Source organism: Sycon ciliatum, chromosome 6, assembly GCF_964019385.1.
Source record: "Sycon ciliatum chromosome 6, ocSycCili1.1, whole genome shotgun sequence".
Classification (NCBI taxonomy): domain Eukaryota; kingdom Metazoa; phylum Porifera; class Calcarea; order Leucosolenida; family Sycettidae; genus Sycon; species Sycon ciliatum.
The window spans coordinates 34,229,469-34,252,812 of record NC_088648.1 but is presented as its reverse complement, the minus strand read 5'-3'; the positions used below and the strand labels follow the sequence as shown (position 1 = coordinate 34,252,812).

General features: G+C 45.4%; 1 protein-coding gene across 1 annotated transcript; it reads right to left on the bottom strand.

Annotated features, from left to right (window-relative positions):
- Positions 1 to 354: 354 nt before the first annotated feature.
- LOC135820258 (uncharacterized) lies at positions 355 to 10,862 on the bottom strand. Its single transcript, XM_065333574.1, has 3 exons — positions 10,479 to 10,862; positions 7,477 to 7,607; positions 355 to 457 (listed from the first exon to the last, which is right to left on the bottom strand). The coding sequence occupies exons 1-3, from the start codon at positions 10,860 to 10,862 to the stop codon at positions 355 to 357; spliced, it is 618 nt and encodes a 205-aa protein (XP_065189646.1).
- Positions 10,863 to 23,344: the final 12,482 nt, after the last annotated feature.

The following is a 23,344-nucleotide window of genomic DNA, read 5'->3' as shown; positions in this document are numbered from 1 at the left end:
CCGGACGGATCATATGGTTTCTCACCTTTCCCTTCCATCCGCATACGCATACAAAAATGAACGTAACAGCTCCATTCTTGCTGGTCCCAAACGAAGGCAAGCTCCAACAAGACGAACCGAAACTTTCTCCAACTGTACAAGACTTCCTTCATATCGAAAAACGGTTCCACATTTCTTTACACGACTTGACATATGACCATCACACGATTCGTGCAGGCGTCGATTTGCACGCTTTTGGGCCAAGAAGTCACGTGGTCTGAAGTCCCTACTATGGCTATGACTCAGTATGAGTTGACTAGGCCTAGGCGTATGAGTCGGTATGACTCTGAGTATGACAACAAAGACGTGTGATCATCACGCGGCCGAAAGTGGTGTGATCTTTGGTGGTCCGATTCCGCTTCTTGATGCAGCCTGTTGTGTTACCCGCGCACGGTCGACGGCGCCGGTGCCGGTAGAGCTAGAGTAGAGCATCATCAACACAACACTCAACAACAGAAAACACTGTACTGTAGTACTACTACTAGTAATACTAGTAGGACTCAGTAGTGTTATTAAATTTTATCACTCCCTTAGTATTGACTCACATAGATTTTTGCCATACCTAAGCAGTCAAATATTCCTGCATATTTGACTCCTTAGGGCTATATTGACCGCTTTTATTTGACTCCTTTTTAGCGGTTGAACACATGCTTTGGTTAGTTGTGATAAATCCAATATTGACTTCGTACTTGGTCAGTATAGGAAGTAAAAGACCTCGTAAAAAACCTCGGCTTCGCCTCGGTCTTTTACTCGGCTTTTATTTCCTATATTGACCTCGTACTCAGTAAATATTAGTTACGTACTGCATGTAGTCTAGATCTACGCCGAGACTACGGTCAGCAGCGAGGACTGAATAGATACTACCGGTACAGCTAAAATCATAACACTGGTAGAACAACGGTATGGTATCCGGTATACACTCATTGCCGAAGTTGTGTTGCCATGGTGCAAAAATGGCGTTGGATGGCTACGCCTGAGCGCTCGCGCTGTCATCGCAGCCCACGACACGTCTTCCTGCTGTGCTTTCTTGACAAATTATTTTGTTTCGCTTTGTCCTTGTTGCTGGAGGGTTTGATTCTTTGAGATACTGTAGAGCGATTTGGAGTTGGTCAGCCGAGAGTAGTCGTGAGAAATGGAGAAAGAATGTGAGAGAACCTGGACTGCGGATCAAGTCGCTCTGTTCCAGCCCAGGCGAGCAGAGGGTTACGATCTCAGTGCCCAGGCACGTCGCTCCTGATTATTTCAAGGGGCTCGATGTGCAAGTGGCACTCGAAACCAGTGCTGCGCAGAGTGCCCCTGTTCCTGCCAGTGTCGCTGCTTCAGCCGGGCTGGCGCTGGCGTCTCAAGTGCAAGCAGTATACCTAGTAGTAGCTGAAACCACTCCTGAACCTGCTGTAAAGCCCGCCGCTCAGGGCCAGTGCAAACAGCAGCTGATGCTGCTACTGAAAGGGCCACGTATTCACTTCTTTCCAGCTCTGTCCTGTGCGCTCCCACCTCTTGTGGGGATATCATGCGCTTACGCATGCAAGGTCTGCGCCAACTTTGCAAAGACAGTATTCCCTACCAAGGGCGTGTGCCCAGACGTGATCTTTACCTTCTCATCTGTGAACATTTCCACTTGAGTACTGCTGGCGAAGGGGTTCCAGACGAGGAGGCAGACAAGCCTGCACTACCAAAGCCAGTAATGGCAGCGTACAAGAAGCTACCAAGCTTTTCACACATAACATCTGGCTGGTCTCTATCTCGCCTAACTAAAATCCCTTTCTTCATTACTGAGGCTGTCAAGCACTATCTGTTAAATTCCCCGGAAAAAGATTATGACAAGGAGAGCTTGCAGTGCTACAAGCAACTTCGTGCGTACCAATTATTTGATGAGCACCACCTTCACCATTTGGAGGGAAACCTGTTTGCAGGTGGAACAAACTTTTGTTTCCTCCATGCGAAATGCTGGCCATCACAAGATACATCAAAGCAAGCCTACACGTGTATCGTCTGCATCAGCAGGGACGATCCAGTGTGCTAAGGTGGATACTGCCAGTGCATTTCCGGATAAGAAGAGTGCTGTTCACATGTCGCGGCTTTGCTGTTTGCGCAGGATGATTTTTGCAGCCATGGCATGCAGAGTTTGTCTGGACCTTCCGTAACAGACATGTTGTATGCATGCACGCTTGTGCTTCTGACTGTTTTTCTAGATCATGGCTTCTCTTCTGATCTTTCCTCGTCATGTCTGTTGACGTTTATCATCTTGTCCAACATAAACACAGTACACTGTGAACGAAAGCAACATATCATTCCACCTCACCTCTCAACCCCTCACAAACAACCGAAAACTCGTCATCGATTGCACTGATTTTTTAACGACTTTCTGGATCAATAATCATCATTTTTATGTCTTCAACCAGAAATTGGCAGAGATCAAAATGGTCTGTCATCATAGTAAAACCTTGACTTACAAGACATTTCTGATAATAACTTCGGACTGATGTTAGATTATTACTGGAACAAATCATTTCTGAATGCACAGATTGAGCTAAGTGGAATACTTGGTTGGTTGATAGAACTTGTATTTCCGGTGGAATATATGGAATATATGTAACAATCTTTTCACATTCACGCAGTATTTATTGGAACAAATTCATATTCTGTGATGATGATGGTGGTCAGCCAGTGTCGGTGAAACGTCTAATGGCCATCGCTGAGGACCAGTGGCATACAAATGTCTAAGGGTAGATAGGCCGCGCCAAGTTTGCATCCTCTTGGCTTTGGGTTCGAGGTATATGAACAGGGCAGAGAACACTGCGTAGTTAGGCAGCCCGGTGAAGTGCCTGAACTTGTCAGGATTGTTTCTGATGCAGGCTAAATCGATCGAATGACACTTCAGGCTCTCGTACTCTTTTATTAATTTCACTGAAGTCTTTTTTCTAGGCCAGCCATGTGATCATCAACTTCACTCGGGTCACTTACACTGATATATCTGTGATCAGATGGCAAACCCGGCACAGGACCAGGGATCGGTGCTGGGTCAATAGCCGAACAGACACCAGACACCACAGAAACGACCCTGGCATCATCAATATCTTGTGGCTCCTCAGACTCTTGACGTTTTCTCTTCAGAACTCGTCTCGCTGGTTTAGGAGTTGCCGTCCACTGGAACTGGGTTGGCACAGCGGTGGGGTTGAGCCATTTTCTTTCTGGCTCCTCACCAGACAGGAGCTTGCCGACGTAATCATCTTGTTTGACATGAGAGCTGCATACTCTGGTGTTAGATGTGATCTTGAAATTTGATCCCATGTCCCTCCTAATTTCAAATTGCCATAACTTGCACCTTTCTGCATCACTGGGAAAACGATGAAATGCAAGTGATATAATCTAAAGACCGATTACTGCAGAGCGGAACAGCACAGTAGTAGCCCTTGCCTGAAGTTCTTTTCGGCTTCTTGGCAGGTTGGTTGTCAGTGCCAGATTCCTCTGCGGCTGACCCCACGGACACTGAAGGCGAAGAAACAACACCAACACTAGCTGCAGCGACAGTTTGTCCTGCATTCAAAACAGTGCCGCTGACTACAATGGCCATGATCGTGGTGGGCAGAGCCCAAACCAAGGTTCCGCTGCCATTATTTATGTTATTTTGTCAGGTGCACTGTGTTCAACACAGTGTCTCCGCCTAGTTCCTTTGTTTAGAAAAGCTTCGTGAACTTTATTTCAACGGTGTTTTTAGCAAGAACCCGCTCAACGAACCGCGCTAAAGTAAAGACTAGCTGTCATTGACAGGCTAGGCCACATTCACGTGGAGGCTTAAAGTACTATGTGTTAGTTTGGATGATTCCGAGCAGATTCTCACCAGTCAAGTATAAAACTGACGTCACTTTCTTCCTGGAAACTGAAACAGTAACGCAGCGACGCTCGCGGCTGGAACGAGGAGTCACGCGGCACTCCCTGCCCTGAACTAGTTTGCTCTGTGCTTACAGCACGACGGCGCGCGGCCTTATACGGAGCATGAGAACATGAAGCTGTTCCGCTCACAGTCACAGCAAAATGACACATTTCAGTCGTTGTGCAATAAGGCAGACATCGGAACGGAATGTTGACAACCTGGCTTTGTTCGATTCTCTGCAGTTGGACGTCCCCCTTTTGTCGGCAAGGTGAATCGCAGGGACCTCCTCGAAGCCGTTGTAGAATGCTGGGAGAAGTACCCTGCAGAGAAAATGCAAAGCGTACGGATGTGCTTGTACGACCCATATCACCGTATAATTGAGGTCGCGGGTGGAAACGACTGAATATAGTCCACACCGAGACGTACACAGCTCTGAAGATGAAGAAGACGTAGCCAAAGTCCCCTGTCGGATCATCACTGCAGCTGACCAGAAGCTAAAGAAAGCACCGACTGCTGGCGATGCGGAGTCAGCGTATCATCAGGTGACAATGACACCAGCTAAGAAATCTCTGAATAAACTCAATCTCATTCGTCTAAGTCGCTTTTTGTCTTTGTATTAAGCTCAGTGTCAGCAAGTATATGTACATGTAGTACAATTTGTTCCCAAAATAACTTCGGGACAGTCTGTTCATGGTTTTCATTTGTATTGGACTTGTTCTAGGTAATTCTAATTAGGGGTGAAAGTTGGCATTGAGATCCCGAGTTCGAGTACTCTGATTTTCTCCGATCGAATATTCGAGTATTCTTCATCTCCTAAAAATTGCACACCGAGGGCCTTAAAATCACATGATACAACCCTGATTGAATTTTTCTCTGGTATATTGGTTGCTGGGTCATTTGGGCTCTCTCTGTAGCGTGGCCCAAGTGGTTGGGCACACAACAACCGACAAGTCTCACCAGAGCAAGGAGAAGTGGTTGAAGAAATGAAGGATGATCTTTCTTCAGAGACAGAGCTTTTTATATGTGCCAAGACTAAGAGAGTTCAGGTTTCACATAACAACGAGCAACGGTTTAGACCAATCAGGAGATAGAGAGATGGCACAGATTCGAACAATCAGAAGACATGTATTGGAGTTCAGGTTTCACATAACAACGAGCAACGGTTTAGACCAATCAGGAGATAGAGAGATGGCACAGATTCGGCCAATCAGAAGACATGTATTGGAAGAAAGTAAAGAAAAAAGGAAAGCTTCTGAAAAAGGTAGGTTCAAACTTCGCATGCAAAGGATACTAGTCTTATTACTGTACAGGTTTTAACACACCAAGCTACAGTGACACAGGCACTAGACTACAATGCAACAGGTACAAGGTTGAAGAATCTGCATGCTCAACATCTCTACTCATGAACAAATGTTCACCAGACAGTCTGCACATCAATGACTGCCTAATGCTGCTCAGAAACTGCAGATTTCTGTGGAAAATGCATGTACCACGTATGAACGAGTACTCTGATTTATTCCGAGTACGATTATTTCTGAAAAAACCGAGCGAGTACTCGAGTATTCGGGGGATTTCGGTATAATTGTTTCACCCCTAATTCTAGTTGTGTAGCGTTTTTCTCTTGTAATTTAGTGGAACCTGTATTGAGTAACTGAGTTTTATGTTTCGTTACATTGTCGACAGATCTCCTGTGTACCGGCTTTGTGGCACACTGATTATAGCAATTTGTTGTCTTCATTCTTGTGCAATCATGCATATGTAGGTTGATTCTCTTCATGCTATTGTGACCGATTTCATAGATGTTGGTTGCGTTGTTGCTTTTTCAACCCTCTCCTCTCACCCAAGCCATTCTGCATAAGCGAAGCTGTGGAAGCAGCATACTGCTGCTACACTTCAACGCGGAAATGCGTATAACATTAAAGATAATACGATAGCCATTAAACGGTAAAACAATGCCACGAGAGATATTCCAAGTCAAGCTGAACATTTCCGGAGCTTTGGGGGGTAGGTAGCGTGGTCGTTAACCCCTAAAAATTGAATTTGTAAATTCATATCGAGTGCTACATCAGTTGACAGAGCATGAACAGCTGCAAAATCTCTGAAAACTTTGTCTCGATATGACCAGCCACTCAAGTGTTATGGCCGAAAATGTGCCCTTGCGAGGAAAGATTTTTTTGTTGCATGCTGTCATTTTTGGCAGCACTGTATTTGAATGTGAGCAGACCGTGTGTGAAGTCCAAAAAATCACGTTTTTAGCCATGTATTGGGCTGCACGGCGGGATTTTTGCCATCACCCACGTGACGTTGCAGATATGTGGCTTGATTATTGTAGTTGACGTTGATTTAGTGACTTTGGCAAGTAACCAGTTTGGGTCGTGTCAAGAAGTCAGGTAGGATTCAGTACTAGGCAGTAGTGGAACGTGAGCATATGCATGATTGAACATGTATGAAGACGACAAATGGCTATAAAATTAATAATCATTGTGCCACAAAATCGGTACGGGCGAAGCCCGCCGCAGTGCAGCAGGATTTTTCCCAGCACGGTCGTGACGTTGCAGATGTGTGGCTTGATTCTTGTAGTTGACGTAACCGTTGATTGTTGTTGTTGTGGTTTGGCTTTATTTAAAGTGGAGTTCCAAAACAGGCCTAAACCTTATGACAATGGTCCCACTGATAATAAGAGAAAAGAAAAATATATAAAAATAAGCGGACAAACAGAATTTAGTTTGTTTGGCAAGTTTGAGTCGTGTCAAGAAGTCAGATAGGATTCAGTACTAGGCATTAGTGGAAAGTGAGTGGTAATCTTTGCCGATTTTTGAGGGTGTCCTGAATTCGGTTTGCAGCGCTGTGGAAATGGCTTGCTGTGGAAAACCCAGCACTGGATGTTGTATCAAAGGTACGACCTCGTTGCACGCCCTAAACCGAAAAAAATCTAAATATTGACTTGGGTCTGTGGGAGTCTGTGACAGAACGCCCACTCCCGCCGTTGTGACAGATTCCAGGGCCACGTTGAAGGGCCCTATCCCACCAACCATGGCTGCTTCTGGACTTTTTTTGTAGGTTTGGATCCCGCGCACGGACAGAATGTGCAAGAAAACGTGAAAAATTGCAAATGTGAAAAATTGCAAGTGCAACTTTTTGGCTTCTGGGTGGCTCGCACACCGTGCCACTATGCCGGAATTTTCAGTTTTTCCCGCCTGGAAAGCCTGTCAGTGAGGCGCAAGAACTTTTAAATCATGTCCAGAGGCCCAGCATAGTGGCAGGAGTGGGTATTGCAATTGTCACTCAAATCCATTGAGAGACACCAAAGTTACGGTCAATTGAATGCCATATGAAATTTACGACCAGGCTGCCACCTTAAGGTAGGTAGGTAGGTACGTTTTAATTAAGAACACCGATGTAGAGGCAGGGATAAATATGTAGCATGGAAAAGTGTGCATAACTTGTGCCCATATTTTGCCATGAATAATCTGCCTTAATTAAAACATAGACAGCTGTCTAAGATGCTCAGACTACGTATACATGTACTGTTTGGGTGGTGCTGCCTGATGACTGTTTTTAACACGAAATCCTGAGGAAAGGTAGAGAAAGACTTGGTAGAGGCGTTGCTGTATGCGAGTTGCACTTCAGAAAATTGATACGAGAATACAATAGTAGGTAAACTGGGTGTGAAATGCCTTGCAAGCACACAAGCCTACACATACATGCGATCAAGAGTAGATCAACACGAATGTGCAACTAAGGGATGGGTTGGCCACGGGCGGAATTTTTTGTGAACGTGATCTTTTCGACGACTCACGCGCTGAGAGTCTTTAGGAAAGGTTTTCCTTGTGCCCTTGGCGGGGCTTTACATTGCAAGGTCAGTGAGTAGGCACCGGCGGATTATGCTCGCGAAATCAAGGAATTATGCTTTCATGGATTCTCGCATTATGCTCGTAAAATCCTCATATTATGCTTTAGCACCCGGGGATATATTCACTTTGTTGTACTTATGGAGCCTCAAAGTTCGGGAAAGTGTGCCTTTTTTCGTACTTGCAAGTTGCAAGTGGCCATAAGTACAAGAAAATACATTTACATGAGTATCCCCATACCAAGGTGTCCATGCATGTAAGAGGTCAACATGGAAAAGAGAAAACAATACTTCTTCTATTCATTACTTGATTTCAAACAATAGGAGGACAGAGAAAGTGTTTTTACTCCTAGTTTCACCCACTAAGCCATCATCAGAAAACATTAATGAGAAATCTGGATCAGTACACTTTGCTTTGTGAGTATATAAAACAATACTGATCCAGATTTCTCATTACTGTTTTCTGACGATCGCTTAGTGCGTGAAACTCAGAGTAAAAACACTTTCCCTGTCTTCCTATTGTTTGAAACAGCTCTACCACTCGGTATTGAGCACTCTCTTGGACAGCCTGGAGCCTCTCTGTTTTACATTACTTGATTTCTTTTGTACTTCAGTAAAAATATTATTTCATTGCAAAATTAGTTTGAAATTAGTTTGAGTTACCTTTGAAAATCATCATGGTCAACTGTCTTCGTAATCATCATACTCGTCCATCCGATGTCACCCTGGGCCTCACCCTGCGAATAATGAGCTCATCTCTCCCTAGCTCCACGTCTCCTTCCATCATGACCGAACATCAACTATACATCAATTTAGAGCAATATCCGTAGCCTGCAGTCATGTCATGGCTGCTAAAATCCAGACTGGTCATGACTTCGTAACATGCATAATGTATATGTACAAGTACACGGAGTTTTGCGGACCCGCCACTACATGTATCTCGTCCGCCCCGGGATACCTGATGAAGGCTGATTCACTCGCATCTTCTGCTACATGTACTGTGTCAGTGTGAGAAAGAACTTTGAAGAAGACGAGTTCGAGCATACAATAATGTATCGACATCATTTCTACTCTGCTTTTCATTGAAAACACTATCTGCATGACCTCCGAACCCTTTGCCATGCAGACCACCAGCACTGATCAGGTGCATTGTACACAATAATTGTATAGCCTACATACTAGAACTGTGGTATAATCGTGTAGTTATGCTCCTACCTCCGAGAGGATGCCAAATTATGCTCAAAATTTCCAACCATCAAATTATGCCAATAATTTTGTCGGCATAATCCGCTGGTGCCTATCAGTGAGTGCCCAGCACGTGCTCTCACACTGCTCTGCGACAAAATGCACGTTTTTTTCTGAAAAGGTGACGTCACCAAAAATTCCGCCACAGTCGGGCGTATCTGCAGATTGTTCAGAAGAGATCTTGAGTTGCAAACTCCTGTTTATCTACTCTCGATGCTATAGACAAACACAAAAGCTAAGAATGTAATGTATACACACATCGTTGTTTGGTTGGATTTATTCTTTCAGTTCGTTGCCTCAACAGTACAAAGTACAAATATCAAGAGGGACGAACTAAAAGTGAAAGTAAAACCGAGCAGAAAGGAAGGTGAAACTGAAAGGAAACAAAAACGGAGAGAAACAGAAAAGGAATTGTGACTGGGCGGATTCATGAACCATTACTAGAGCGGGGCAATACATGAAAAGAAGGGGCAAGTCCATCGATATTCATGTTTAAAAAACTCCATGCCTTATATTATTTTATACATACATGTAAAAGATAAGACCAAGGAACTACAAGTTTACTTACGCTATACTGTCCATTAACACCACCCGTTACTAAACAATCAGCTCATGCAATAACATTGGACGACACTGACCGACGGTTCTGAGTCTACTGATGTTCTGCAACAAAGTGGCCTACAGCTCTAGCACATATTGGATGCGCAGTCCAACAGCTTTTCAACTTGGAAGGTTCTAGGTTATAGAAATAATATAAGGAGGGGGAGGGTGAGTGCAATTTTATTTTATGATGGCAATGAACAGATTCAGCTGAAGCGACATGTTAAAGTTTTTTAAGGATGAATTCAAAAAGAACGAAACAGCATGCTGTCCGCAGATTGAGTAAAATTCCTAGCCTTACGTGCATGCACATGCATGCAGACTATAGACCGCCTGGAACCTTTCTGTTTTACATGACAATGACGTACTATACTGGGCATAGCCAAACACATCCACATGAACACACCTTGGTTTTGACATTTGTACCTCTCAACGTCATGTCCATGACACTGTACACTCATATAAATGATGTATTTTTCTTCCTGGGGTAAGACAACTATTTTACTGGCAAGATAAGTTCATACATATGTAGATGTAAACAACAGAGACACCATGAAAAAAAACACACTCACACACATGCCTACACATACATGTACATGTACATGTAAAAGACCAACACACAACGTAAAGTAATATACTCATGCTTGCACAAACACATAATCACACATGCACGCACGCATGCACCCACTCCTATTATCCACCGGCTTGTCGCTGCCTGTATTCTTGTGCATACCTTCTTGTCCATTCCTTTGCTCTTTGGGCGAACAAATCAGGATCAATCTGGTGCGCGTTTCCAACTTCTCCAGTTAAGTGTGAGAGACACGAGTACGGATCATTCAATAAATTTTGAATCGTTTCAAATAAGCTAACCATACTTTTATGCCAAGAGCCCGAATTATAAGCATCAACATTCCTCAACAAACACCACTCGCATATCTTGCTATGTCGCTTGACGATCGGATGGTAAATATTGGTGATGAAAGTCACGTCGGGCAACACGAAGGGATTCTCGGCTATGCATTTGAGCGTTATGTCAAAGACACCACCTTCATACAGGCTACCTTTCGGTCCAAAGACAGTAGCTTCCCAGTAAAGCAAATCATCATCATCATGATTTGCTTTGATGTAGCATCCATCTGGTGGATTCTTTTCCAGCCTCTCAAACTCATTTCTGATGTCCTTCCTTCCCAATACCAAGGCTCGATCATAAATTTCGTCTTCAGTTTCGGAACTTATCCATGCTCCATCCGCCATGTCTAACCCGCCTTGACGGCGTCTACCTGTGCACGAAGATAGACACCGCCTGTATCAACACCTTATTCTCCTAGCCAGCAGAGTAACCACTCTGATAATGCTGCGAAAGAAATTGGCGAGTATCATTAGTACCTGATGGTGGTAATGAAAAGCACCAGCGGATTATGCCGACATAATTATTGGCATAATTTGATGGTTGGAAATTTTGAGCATAATTTGGCATCCTCTCGGAGGTAGGAGCATAACTACACGATTATACCACAGTTCTAGTATGTAGGCTATACAATTATTGTGTACAATGCACCTGATCAGTGCTGGTGGTCTGCATGGCAAAGGGTTCGGAGGTCATGCAGATAGTGTTTTCAATGAAAAGCAGGGTAGAAATGATGTCGATACATTATTGTATGCTCGAACTCGTCTTCTTTAAAGTTCTTTCTCACACTGACACAGTACATGTAGCAGAAGATGCGAGTGAATCAGCCTTCATCAGGTATCCCGGGGCGGACGAGATACATGTAGTGGCGGGTCCGCAAAACTCCGTGTACATGTAAAGGCCGATTCCACACTACCCCGAAAGTTGCTTTGCTTCAAGGCAAAACGTGGCTGATAAAAAAAAAAAAAATTTTTTTTGAGCTGTGAACATGCCGTTGATCGACTATTCATATCCAAACGATAGCTACAAGCAAGGATCGGTAACCCCAAAGCAGGCCTTTGGGAACCCATGCTTTGATCTCTACGTTGAGGAGGACGACACAGACTCTCGGTCTGCTGGTGACTCTACTGGAGAGGCGAACGTGTGTTCTGCGGGCAGAACCACACACCCTACGGAATGCGGTCGAGATGCAGGCAGCAAGTCGCCGGTAAGTGACTTAGAGGTTATCTCGCCTCCCGAAGACTCCATATTAGATGTCAATGGCCTGATCGAAAGCATCAAGACCGAAATAGTTGGGACAGTCAAGGCTGAATTGGCCGCCCTTCAGGAAGTTTTTTCAGGGATCTCCTCGGCAATCGTCAACATGCAAGGGGAACTCTCCATGATTAGAAAAGAGCAAGCTGACCTTGCACACACGCATACGCCTATTAGTACGGTGCAATCAGATTCCCGTATATCTGCGCTGGAGGACAAGTGTAAGGAACAGGAAGCGCGCCTCAAGTCAGTAGAGCATATGCAACACATGTACACTGAACCGACCCCACTCAAAACGGCTGGCGATACCGTATCCAAGCCGGGTGCACGTGGCCTGCAAATGCAGCAAGCCAACCAAGGGCGCCTCAAGTCAGTAGAGCATGTACAATGTACAACACACTGCACCGACCCCATTCAAAAAGGCGGGCGATACCGTATCCAAGCCGGGTGCACATGGGCTGCAAATGCAGCAAGCCAACCACATGGATACCACTACAAGTTGCAGCACTTGCAGATCCACGACCCAGCAGCGCGTATGGGCATCAGTGCTCAATAGCTCCAGTGACAACGGAGCACTTCGGCCCTCCTCCAAGCCATCGGTCACTGCGCAGCCACCTCTCCCACAGGAGCACCGCCAGCAAACTAACCAGCACCAACGACCCCAACAGCGACAACAACAACAACAACAACAACAACAACAACAACAACAGCGCCAGAAGCAGCAGCAGCAGCAACAACAGCACCACCAACACCACCAACACCAGCAACACGACGAACAATGGACTACAGTTACCAGCCGCAAACTGAGAGGTTCTCTTGGCTCCCTGCGGAAAGTATACTTTGTTGGCAATATTGATGACAGTTGCGACGCAGACTCCATAACGTCCCACTGTGTCCAGAATGGCATCACACCCACAGCTTGCCGCACCTTTCCTTCTCGCAAACATGTAGGCACAAAAGCTGCAGGGCTTACAGTCCGTGAAGACCAATGTGCAGCCATGGAGGCAGATGGGTTTTGGCCAGCGCCCATTCAGGTTCGGCCATGGGACTTCAGCGAGGCAAATAGGCCCACAGCCACCAACTAATCGACCGTGTTCCCACTCAATCCCCATGCACCAGTCTTCTTACCTCGCATCTATCGTGCCCAACCCTGCTCAACAGCAGCCACGACCTTGCTCCCACTCAACCCCCATGCACCAGTCTTCATACCTTGCACCTATCGTGCCCAACCCCGCTCAACAGCAGCCACGACCGTGTTCCCACTCAATCCCCATGCACCAGTTTTCATGCCTCGCACCTATCATGCCCAACCCCACTCAACGTTTGTAAGAGAACAACCTCCACCTGATACCACACCAGTAAACGCATCCCCCCACAACAATAACAATAATTCTTGCATTCGGATATGTACCCTGAACTGTCGTAGTATGAAACATAAACTGGCTGATATTACAGACCTCCTTGACCACCATAAAGTAGACATTTTGTGTATAACGGAAACGTGGCTAAATTCGTGTATCCCAGACGAGATCATTAAGATACCGGGTTACGACCTGTTCCGTCGTGACCGGTCCCAGTGCAGCACTACATGGAGCGACTTGGGTGGTGGTGGGGTAGCAGTCTTCTCTTCGTCCGCCCTTTGTGCTATGCGCCGCCGGGATCTAGAGTGCAACAATTCAGAGATGATAACTGTCGAAACAGGAGCTACAATCATTTCCTGTATGTACCGTCCTCCAAGACACGATAGTCTTGCATTCTGCAACTCATTCAGTCCTCTTCACCCCCTCGTTGACAACCGTCCAGTAATTGTCGTGGGAGACTTTAACTCCAAGAACAATGAGTGGAACAACGCAGACCCTACGAACACTGCAGGTAGACACATGCAGTCCGCCTTTGACGACTATGGCTTCACTATGGTCTCCAAGAACCATGGAACGAGGCCAACTAAAGACTCTAATCCGTCCCTAGACCTGATTTTAACTAATATGCCCCATCTTGTCACTTCATGTTACACATCCATGCCCATTGCAGACCACTGTCCTCTATTTTGCGCATATTCTCCACCAGAGAAACGCCACTCTAGAAGTACTGTCAACGCAGCTGCAGTCTCCAGAAAGGTTGACATGCACCTCCTCAGGCAGAAACTGAGCACACTACCATTGACCGAATGCATGCAGGGCACCAACGTGCACATCAGTTTCAGATGCATGGCCTACTCTGCACTGCTGGACCAGGCAATTCAGGCAGCAACGACCATCACACGCCGGAAAAACACCCAGTCGAACCAACCATGGTTCACAAAAAAACTTAAGACGCAACGTCAGCGAACTAACCGCCTCTATGTGCTCCACCGAAAGGAGCCACTCAACGATTCCTTACGAGCTGCATACAAACTCTCGCGCAACCTGTACCACCGGTCATTAAGAGCCGCCAAGGACACATACTTGTCAACGCTCAGATACACAATGCTTGGCAAGGAAAGAAAGGGTGGCTATGCGTGGTGGAAACGTGCCAAAGCAATATGCAATAGTGATCAAACAAATAAAAAGGCAATTCCAGACCTGCAGAACGGCAATGAAATTCACAAAACAGATCAAGCGAAGGCCGAAACGCTGTGCACCTTCTTTGCCCGCCAATGCACCACTCAGTCAACGCCGCCGAATACTGTAGCAACTAGTATAACAATCAATGAAGCCGACGTCGATGGAAACAAATTTGGATTCGGAAACATACGCCCTGTTGAAGTCTTCGATGCAGCAAAGAGGCTGCAACAACATAAATCATCATCAGACATCAACCTGACAAACCGTATACTAAAGCAATTCGCAGATATCCTTTCCCAATCACTATCAGTATTGTTCAACTACAGCCTTGATGATGGTGTGTTCCCGTCCTCCTGGAAATCATCCACTGTAATACCGGTGTACAAGAATAGAGGTTGCGCCAAAGAGCCTACCAATTACAGACCTATATCCCTTCTCCCATGCATAGCGAAACTAATGGAAAAGATTCTCTCGGAACGTCTACTTCGATACTTGATGACCAAGGGTGTAATTTGTAAAGGTCAATTCGCATATGTACGCAACAAGTCTGTAACGGACCAACTTATCTTGCTAACCCAATCAATGGCTGTAAATATTGATAATGGCACTAATTTTGACCTGATATCTCTAGATTTCAGGAAAGCTTTCGACCGGGTCGACCACTCTATACTCCTAAAGAAATTCGGTAAGATTGCTACAGCTTCGTCAGTAAAATGGCTGAAGAGCTTCTTAGGGGATCGACAAATTGAAGTGAAGGTACATAGCACTAAATCGAAGAAGCGGAGCATCAACTGCGGAGTGCCTCAAGGTTCCCACCTTTCACCACTCCTATTCCTACTCTATATAAATGACCTGCCCAACGCTATGCAACATTCCACGCAATATCTATTTGCAGATGATGTCACCCTCCTACTGGCTTACAAACCTGAAGACACCCTCGCCAGTAGAGCGAACATGCAGTCTGATCTTGATGCATGTCAAACATGGGGCAGGAACAATGGAGGTGAATTCTCAGCAAGCAAGACATCCGTGCTGTGCCATAGAGCTATCAATGATACACCTACTGCAGGAATCCAATACCAAATGTACAATGAGCCATTAACGGTGGTTTCTGAACTGCAACATCTTGGCATCACCTTGACCGACAACCTGGATTTCCGCAAACATGTCGCCTCAATAACTTCGAAGTTCAGATATCGAGTGCACCTACTGTCAATTATGTCCCAGCAACTTACGCCTTCGGCAATGATCATACTGTACAAAGGGTTCGTAAGACCTGTGATCGAATATAGCTGTACGGTGTGGTCGTTTGGATCTAATAAGAAACCCATGACCACTCTTGATCAATTACAGGCAAGGTTTGCTAGAGCTCTACTGAAAAAGAAAAAAATTGCATTTGATTACACTTCTTCCAAATCTGTCTTAAATTCTAAATGCTCCCTAGAGTCACTAGCCTATCGTCGTCAAATCATCAGTCTCACTACTTTTCACAGATATGTTTTCCATCATCGTGATTACCTTGCTGATTTCCATTTCAAGATTACGAATAGTGAGCGACGACCAAATAAAATCATTCTTCCCAAATTTAAATCATTGTCTAAGTCTCTCTTCATGTTCCGAACTGCTATTCTATGGAACTGTTTACCCCCCAGTCTAACATCGGAAGCCTCGCTCTATACGTTCAAAGCTGCCCTCAGGAAATTTACAACTGACTATGCTTATGCAATCAGCGGAATTCCGCCACCTTGCAGTTGATTTTCCCCATTTCTCTCCTCATCAATCCCTACTTCTCTTTGTACATACATCTACATCTACTGTTCTTTCAATCAAATGAACCCCTCGATAGGCACATTGCCTTTGGGTCATTTCATAATAATAATAATAATAATAATAATAATGTACATTATGCATGTTACGAAGTCATGACCAGTCTGGATTTTAGCAGCCATGATATGACTGCAGGTTACGGATATTGCTCTAAATTGATGTATAGTTGATGTTCGGTCATGATGGAAGGAGACGTGGAGCTAGGGAGAGATGAGCTCATTATTCGCAGGGTGAGGCCCAGGGTGACATCGGATGGACGAGTATGATGATTACGAAGACAGTTGACCATGATGATTTTCAAAAGTAACTCAAACTAATTTCAAACTAATTTGGCAATGAAATAATATTTTTACTGAAGTACAAAAGAAATCAAGTAATGTAAAACAGAGAGGCTCCAGGCTGTCCAAGAGAGTGCTCAATACCGAGTGGTAGAGCTGGTTCAAACAATAGGAAGAGAGAGAAAGTGTTTTTACTCTGAGTTTCACGCACTAAGCGATCGTCAGAAAACAGTAATGAGAAATCTGGATCAGTATTGTTTTATATACTCACAAAGCAAAGTGTACTGATCCAGATTTCTCATTACTGTTTTCTGATGATGGCTTAGTGGGTGAAACTAGGAGTAAAAACACTTTCTCTGTCCTCCTATTGTTTGAAATCAAGTAATGAATAGAAGAAGTATTGTTTTCTCTTTTCCATGTTGACCTCTTACATGCATGGACACCTTGGTATGGGGATACTCATGTAAATGTATTTTCTTGTACTTATGGCCACTTGCAACTTGCAAGTACGAAAAAAGGCACACTTTCCCGAACTTTGAGGCTCCATAAGTACAACAAAGTGAATATATCCCCGGGTGCTAAAGCATAATATGAGGATTTCACGAGCATAATGCGAGAATCCATGAAAGCATAATTCCTTGATTTCGCGAGCATAATCCGCCTGTGCCTAGCTCCGGCGGATTATGCTCGCGAAATCATGGAATTATGCTTTCATGGATTCTCGCATTATGCTCGTAAAATCCTCATAATTATTATGCTTTGGCACCCGGGGATATAATTATATTCACTTTGTTGTACTTATGGAGCCTCAAAGTTTGGAAAAGTGTGCCTTTTTTCGTACTTGAAAGTTGCAAGTGGCCATAAGTACAACAAAATACATTTGTATCCCCATACCAAGATGTCCATGCATGTTAGAGATCAACATGGAAAAGAGAAAACATTACTTCTTCTATTCATGGTGAAAAAGGAGGACAAAATGTTACGAGCTATAAACAACTGTCCACCGACCGAACCAGATCTTATACAGTTAGCTAGTGTGACAAAATGGCACAAAGCTGACAAGGAGTACTGAGACATTCGGCGGCCTGACACCTAGCTCACCATCCGAATTCTTCCATTCATTACTTGATTTCTTTTTATTTGTACTTCGGTAAAAATATTATTTCATTGCCAAAGTAGTTTGAGTTACCTTTGAAAATTATCATGTTCAACTGTCTTCGTAACATCATACTCGTCCAACCGATGTCACCCTCACCCTGCGAATAATCAGCTCGTCTCTCCCGTAGCTCCACCTCTCCTTCCATCATCACCGAACATCAACTATATATCAATTTAGAGAAATATCCATAGCCTGCAGACATACATGTATCATGGCTGCTAAAATCCAGAGGTCATGACTTCGTAACCTGCATAATGTACAAAATGAATGTAATGTACATGTACATGTACTGTAGTACACGGAGTTTTGCGGACTACCCGCCACTATCTCGTCCGCCCCGGGATACCTGATGAAGGCTGATTCACTCGCATCTTCTGCTACATGTTCTGTGTCCGTGTGAGAAAGAACTTTGAAGAAGACGAGTTTGAGGATACAATACTGTATTGCCATGATTTCTACCCTGCTTTTCATTGAAAACACTATCTGCATGACCTCCGATCCCTTTACCATGCAGACCACCAGCACTGATCAGGTGCATTGTAGATCTACACAATTGTATAGCCTTAGACCTACTAGAACTGTGGTATAATCGTGTAGTTACTCCTACCTCCGAGAGGATGCCAAATTGTGCTCCAAATTTTCAACCACCAAATTATGCCAATAATTATGCTGGCATAATCCGCCGGTGCCTACTCACCATGATCGGACCCCTAACTTGGTTATGTTTTACGAACACACGCGCGCGCACACACTACAAAAAAATTCACGAAAATAAATTTGACGAAGAAGCATACAAAAAAAGAAAGAGAGAAAGGTAGCTGACCTGCATGGCTTGAACGAGAATAGACGAGGTAAGGTTGGCGTAGGAGAGACGAGGTTGATAGAGACGAGACGAGGTTGGCGTAGGAGAGACGAGACTGACATGGACGAGACGAGGTTGACATAGACGAGACGAATGGTGGTTGAGGACGGCTGGGCATGGGATGATCTCAGGGTCGTGGGTCGATCAATAATCGGGCGCCAATGTTGAGTTCGAAACAGAACGACTGACAACGGGAACAAGTTAGTGGGAACGACATTTATTATAGACGACGAGACAAGAGACCAAGACGAACCAAACGACTACATGGTGATTATTGACGAGTGAGAAAAGAGAGAGAGAGATCAAGTCTGAACGGCAAGATAAAGGGCTTGGGTAGCTATGGCAAATATGGGCGCGCAAGTAGCTATCCAGGCCAACGAACAAAAGGAGACAAAGGTGAGTACGTAAGTGCATGCAGGCCAGCTAGAAAAGGTACGGGAGGAGGTACAGTGGTGAGCCACGCTCTAATTTTTGGATGTTTAGCAAAAGTGTAACTAGGCTGTATTAGCCGTGCAAAATACTAGTAATTCACGTTCCTCGTCAAACTCCAATAGTTATTACACACAATAAGTAGTACAGGAATGATGTGTACGAGTGCATTTTTAGTACACACTTTCGTGAGATCCATGCGCGCGTGCAGTATGTGTGTGTGTATGTGTTTTCTCCTCCAGTTCATTTTTTTAAATCTTTTTCTCTCTTTCTTTTCTCTCCGCGAGGACGCGGGATTTTTTTCATGGAGGGGTTGTATGTTAGGTACCTCCTCCCGTACCTTTTCTAGCTGGCCTGCATGCACTTACGTACTCACCTTTTGTCTCCTTCTGTTCCGTTGGCCTGGGTAGCTACTTGCGCGCCCATATTTGCCATAGCTACCCAGGCCCTTTATCTTGCCGTTCAGACTTGATCTCTCTCTCTCTCTTTTCTCACTCGTCAATAATCACCATGTAGTCGTTTCGTTAGTCTTGGTCTCTTGTCTCGTCGTCTATAATAAATGTCGTTCCCACTAACTTGTTCCCGTTGTCAGTCGTCCTGTTTCGAACTCGATACTGGTAATGACTCGGTAATGCAGTGATCCTGGCGACGCGGCGACTAATAGTACCAATGACAAAACACAAGAGAGGAGGATGTACTGGAACTGGAAGTACGTGTAACAGCGAATTTTCCAGTGTTCAAATAATTGTACTTGTTTGCAGGTATGTGCTGTGGGATTAATTCGACTACAGTAGTACGTGTAGCAGATGCTGGGTGGCAAGGCCGTTCCACCACGGTTACTACGTACAATGACATGATGTACTACACAAGTACTGTCTGTACTAGTAGTAATACTAGGCAAAGACTCCAAGCACGTGCACGCAGCGCTTCCAAACACACGTCACCATGGTGCGTGGCGCTTGCAATCAGCTGATGAAAAAGGGATGTAATCAGATGCTGACTGAAGGCGCAGGCCACATCAGTGTACGTGTTCAACGGATATGGCGGCGTGGTGTGACTGACTGTGTGCGACGGGCTGGCAGGACAGTGATTGCCTCAGGGGCCTCTTGCCAGAGTCTTGGCAACTGAGTCTTGGTCTGCCGCGTAGGCCAGTGGACCGTATGCGTGTTAAAACAAAATGGCGTCACGATTTATTGAAAGTGGTATAGTTGGTGGTACGAATGTTCAAACGCATTTGAACTTCATACTGTTCGTCTTCTTTTTGACATACTCTCTTTCCATCGTCCTTAGCTTTTGTTTGTTGAGAGCTGTTTTGGCTTTCTCCTATACCTCTGGGGGATGCCAAGTGATGGTTTTGAGAGGCTGGTGATGGCTGTGAGCGAGAGTTTGCCGATCGGCGTCGTCCTCGCTATAGCGATGAAAATACTAGTTACTGCGCATCTGGCAGATATCACAACACGTCGGAGCGTCCAGGAGCAAAGGAATCTTGGGTTTTCACTGGAATCTAGTTCCTCCAGCATCGTGTAGCCCACCGTCGGTGAATGGCCGTTCAGAAAGGTCGAACCTGGTCTTCTGCAGCATCTCGCAGTCCTGCGAGGCACACTGAATACGCCTGTCATGTATTCTACAAATAAAAATCACGAAGTAGTGGACTTTATAGTGATGAGTCTATCCTGTATGCTGCAAAAGACGCAGGAAATGTGACTGGTGTCCGTACACTGGACGCCAATATCATCCCAGTCTTCTCCTGCAGGATCTGTTTGACATTGACATACCGGTATGCAGTGGGTCGACATTGGCCTGGTTTGGCAGCTATCTGCCTGGGTGGATGAAGCAGGTTTGCATTGGCGCGTCGTCCAGTCCGACATTTTCTTGTAACTGTGGAGTACCGGCAGGGTTTGAGAGGTTGCTCGTGCTGTGAACACATCTCTACTGCCTGTCTCATCCTGGAAGTGCCGTCTCGCCGCTTCCTTGCTCTACAGTCACGCCGTTATTTCGCTTTGTTTCGTGGTGCAGCTCAAAACCTGCCCAAACAACTGTGAGCTCGCAACATGGTATGGACAAATTGCACCACTCATGCTGGCTAACTAAAACCGGGATAGTCGAGTAAGCGAGTTCACTCCCTGGGCCATGGCAATATCTGTTCAGCCAGGCTATTCCAACCTCCAAGTGCATAGTCACCGACCGATCCATGCGATGGTGGTTGACCTACAAAGAGCCAAGGTCTACGTGTACTACTAGTGGATGCTGTCTACATGCAGTCAACAAAATCAAAGTACCTCAGTATGCCCCAGAACAGGGCATGTGCATCTATAGCATGACACAACAGGGGTTCTGGCGGCACCTGTGAAACAAGCAGTAGCGACTAGTGCCAGCTACCTATTGGAGGCTAGCCGCTACAGTCTGTCACTGGAGATAATTATTATGTTCACTGTTTAGACTGAGCACAATCAATGATGCCCAATCAATCTGCCCAATGTGTGTTCTGTTCCACCTAATTATAACGTCCCATTCCATCAACCCTACTACATGCACATGTCGTCACTCTAGCATGACTTGTGTTATTATTGTTTATTTTGATTCGCACGATAAATAGAGAACAATAAAAGTTAACTTGACCGAAGGATAAAGGCGACTGCAGATAGAGGAACACATCGAGGTACAGGTACCGGCATCAATACAGTATCAGAGAGAAACAAACAAAAATGAGAGGTACGCAGAAAAAACTCTCGTAAGCCCAAGGGGAAGTGGTTGATGAGGGATGAATGCACTCTCCACGCTCATCTACACTGTTCGTGGAAATGCACACATACATACAATAATATACAACATAGCAATAGCATGCACAGAACCGAACAATTTCATGTTCACACATGCAAGCACAGACCTGAACATTAGTACCAAAAGCCGATACAGACAATATCCCCATACACACAGACGCACACACACACAATGTCCCATGTATGCGCCCGTGGCGAGAAAAGCACGCAAATCTACAAATGCACTGGATGTGAACCCACAGATTTTCTCTTATAGCAACGATAGCGGATCTGATTCTGAATGAAACACACACACACAGACACACACAATACAATCATTGAATGCCCATCCGCAGATGATGGCAGGTCCTGAAAGAACAGGCAGTGTTCCAGTAATGGGGAACAGAACTTCGAGTGGCGAGTGAGGTATACACACACACACACGTGCGTGCGCGGGCACACACTAAAGTATTCAGAAATAGAATCGACATTGTAGTATTCATTGGTTGGGGAATGGAAAGGAAAATAAAACATTGCTGTAGGTTATTGTTGTAAGGACATTGGGAGCACAACAGAAAGGTAAGCAACTTGCTTTGAAGCAAAGAAAGTTATTATTCCACGGATCTCAGAAGGAAGGAACGTTCCAGAATGCTGCACTGGCAACAGGCGGCCTGCATGTGCGCGGCCCCTGCAGTCGGTCCAGCTGCCGGCCTTGCAGTGCTGAAAAGAATGTGCAGTACAGCATGTCACATAGTATCGCAGCCTGGACAAATAGGCGCTGGGAAGTCCTAGTTATGTGCTCACCTACACCACGATGCACCAATCTTCTGAGCTACTTTGGCAACAACTTTGTCCACTTGAGACTCCCATGGGCTGAGCCAGTTGTTGAGGGCTGCACCAAGGTGGACGGCAATGACCGCTGATGGCAAGGCAATCCATGACACACAGTCACTAGGGCATTGTCAACATGGCGCTGAGGCTGGATCGATAAAATCAACCTTTAGGCTGCCGCGGGGTTGACAACGAGGCCGCTGTCTCGAAGCTAGTCAGTCAGCCTGGTCACCGCCATTGACGAACCAGTCGCCACCGCCAGCAGTGGCGGTAGGTTGTGACAAGTGTGGTGCAATATCGTCAGCAAATTCAGTACTTAGGATAAGATGAGTGACAAAGGAAACGTTGTGTTTGATAATATTGAAGTGAACAGGGATGATCACAAACCCTGCGCGTACTCCACCGTGAGTTACAAGAAAATTCCGGACTGGACGACGAGCAAACGCCAACCTGCTACATCCAACCAGGCAGATACTATTAGTATTACGATAGCCGCCAAACCAGGTCAATGCCGACCTACTGCATAATGTCAATGTCAAACAGATCCTGCAGGAGAAGACTGGGGTGTTGGCGTTCAGTCACTGAGTGTACAGACACCACAAGGGCGTCGGAACCTTACACTGAAATGGCACCAAATGCCCGGAAATGCTTGCAATTGGCTTTAATTTTTGAAATTTTTTTCCCGGGGGAGGACCCCCGGACCCCCCTTCCATGGCCGCCCCACTTCCAAACTCCTTCCGACGCGCCTGCACCAGTCACATTTCCTGCGTCTTTTGCAGCATACAGGCTGAGACTCATCACTGTAGAGTCCACTACTGCATGAGTTTTATTTGTACAATACATGGCAGGCGTACACGGTGTGCGTCGCAGGACTGCGAGGTGCTGCA

Excerpts from the sequence above, each read along its gene's own strand:
- LOC135820258 (XM_065333574.1), bottom strand. The coding sequence starts at position 10,862 with ATGGCGGATGGAGCATGGATAAGTTCCGAAACTGAAGACGAAATTTAT. Across the intron at positions 7,608-10,478 it reads GCTCTTGGCATAAAAGTATG|GCTTGTGTGCTTGCAAGGCA; the intron begins GTTAGCTTATTT and ends ATGTATGTGTAG. Across the intron at positions 458-7,476 it reads ACCTTTCCTCAGGATTTCGT|CTCTACCGGCACCGGCGCCG; the intron begins GTTAAAAACAGT and ends GCTCTACTCTAG.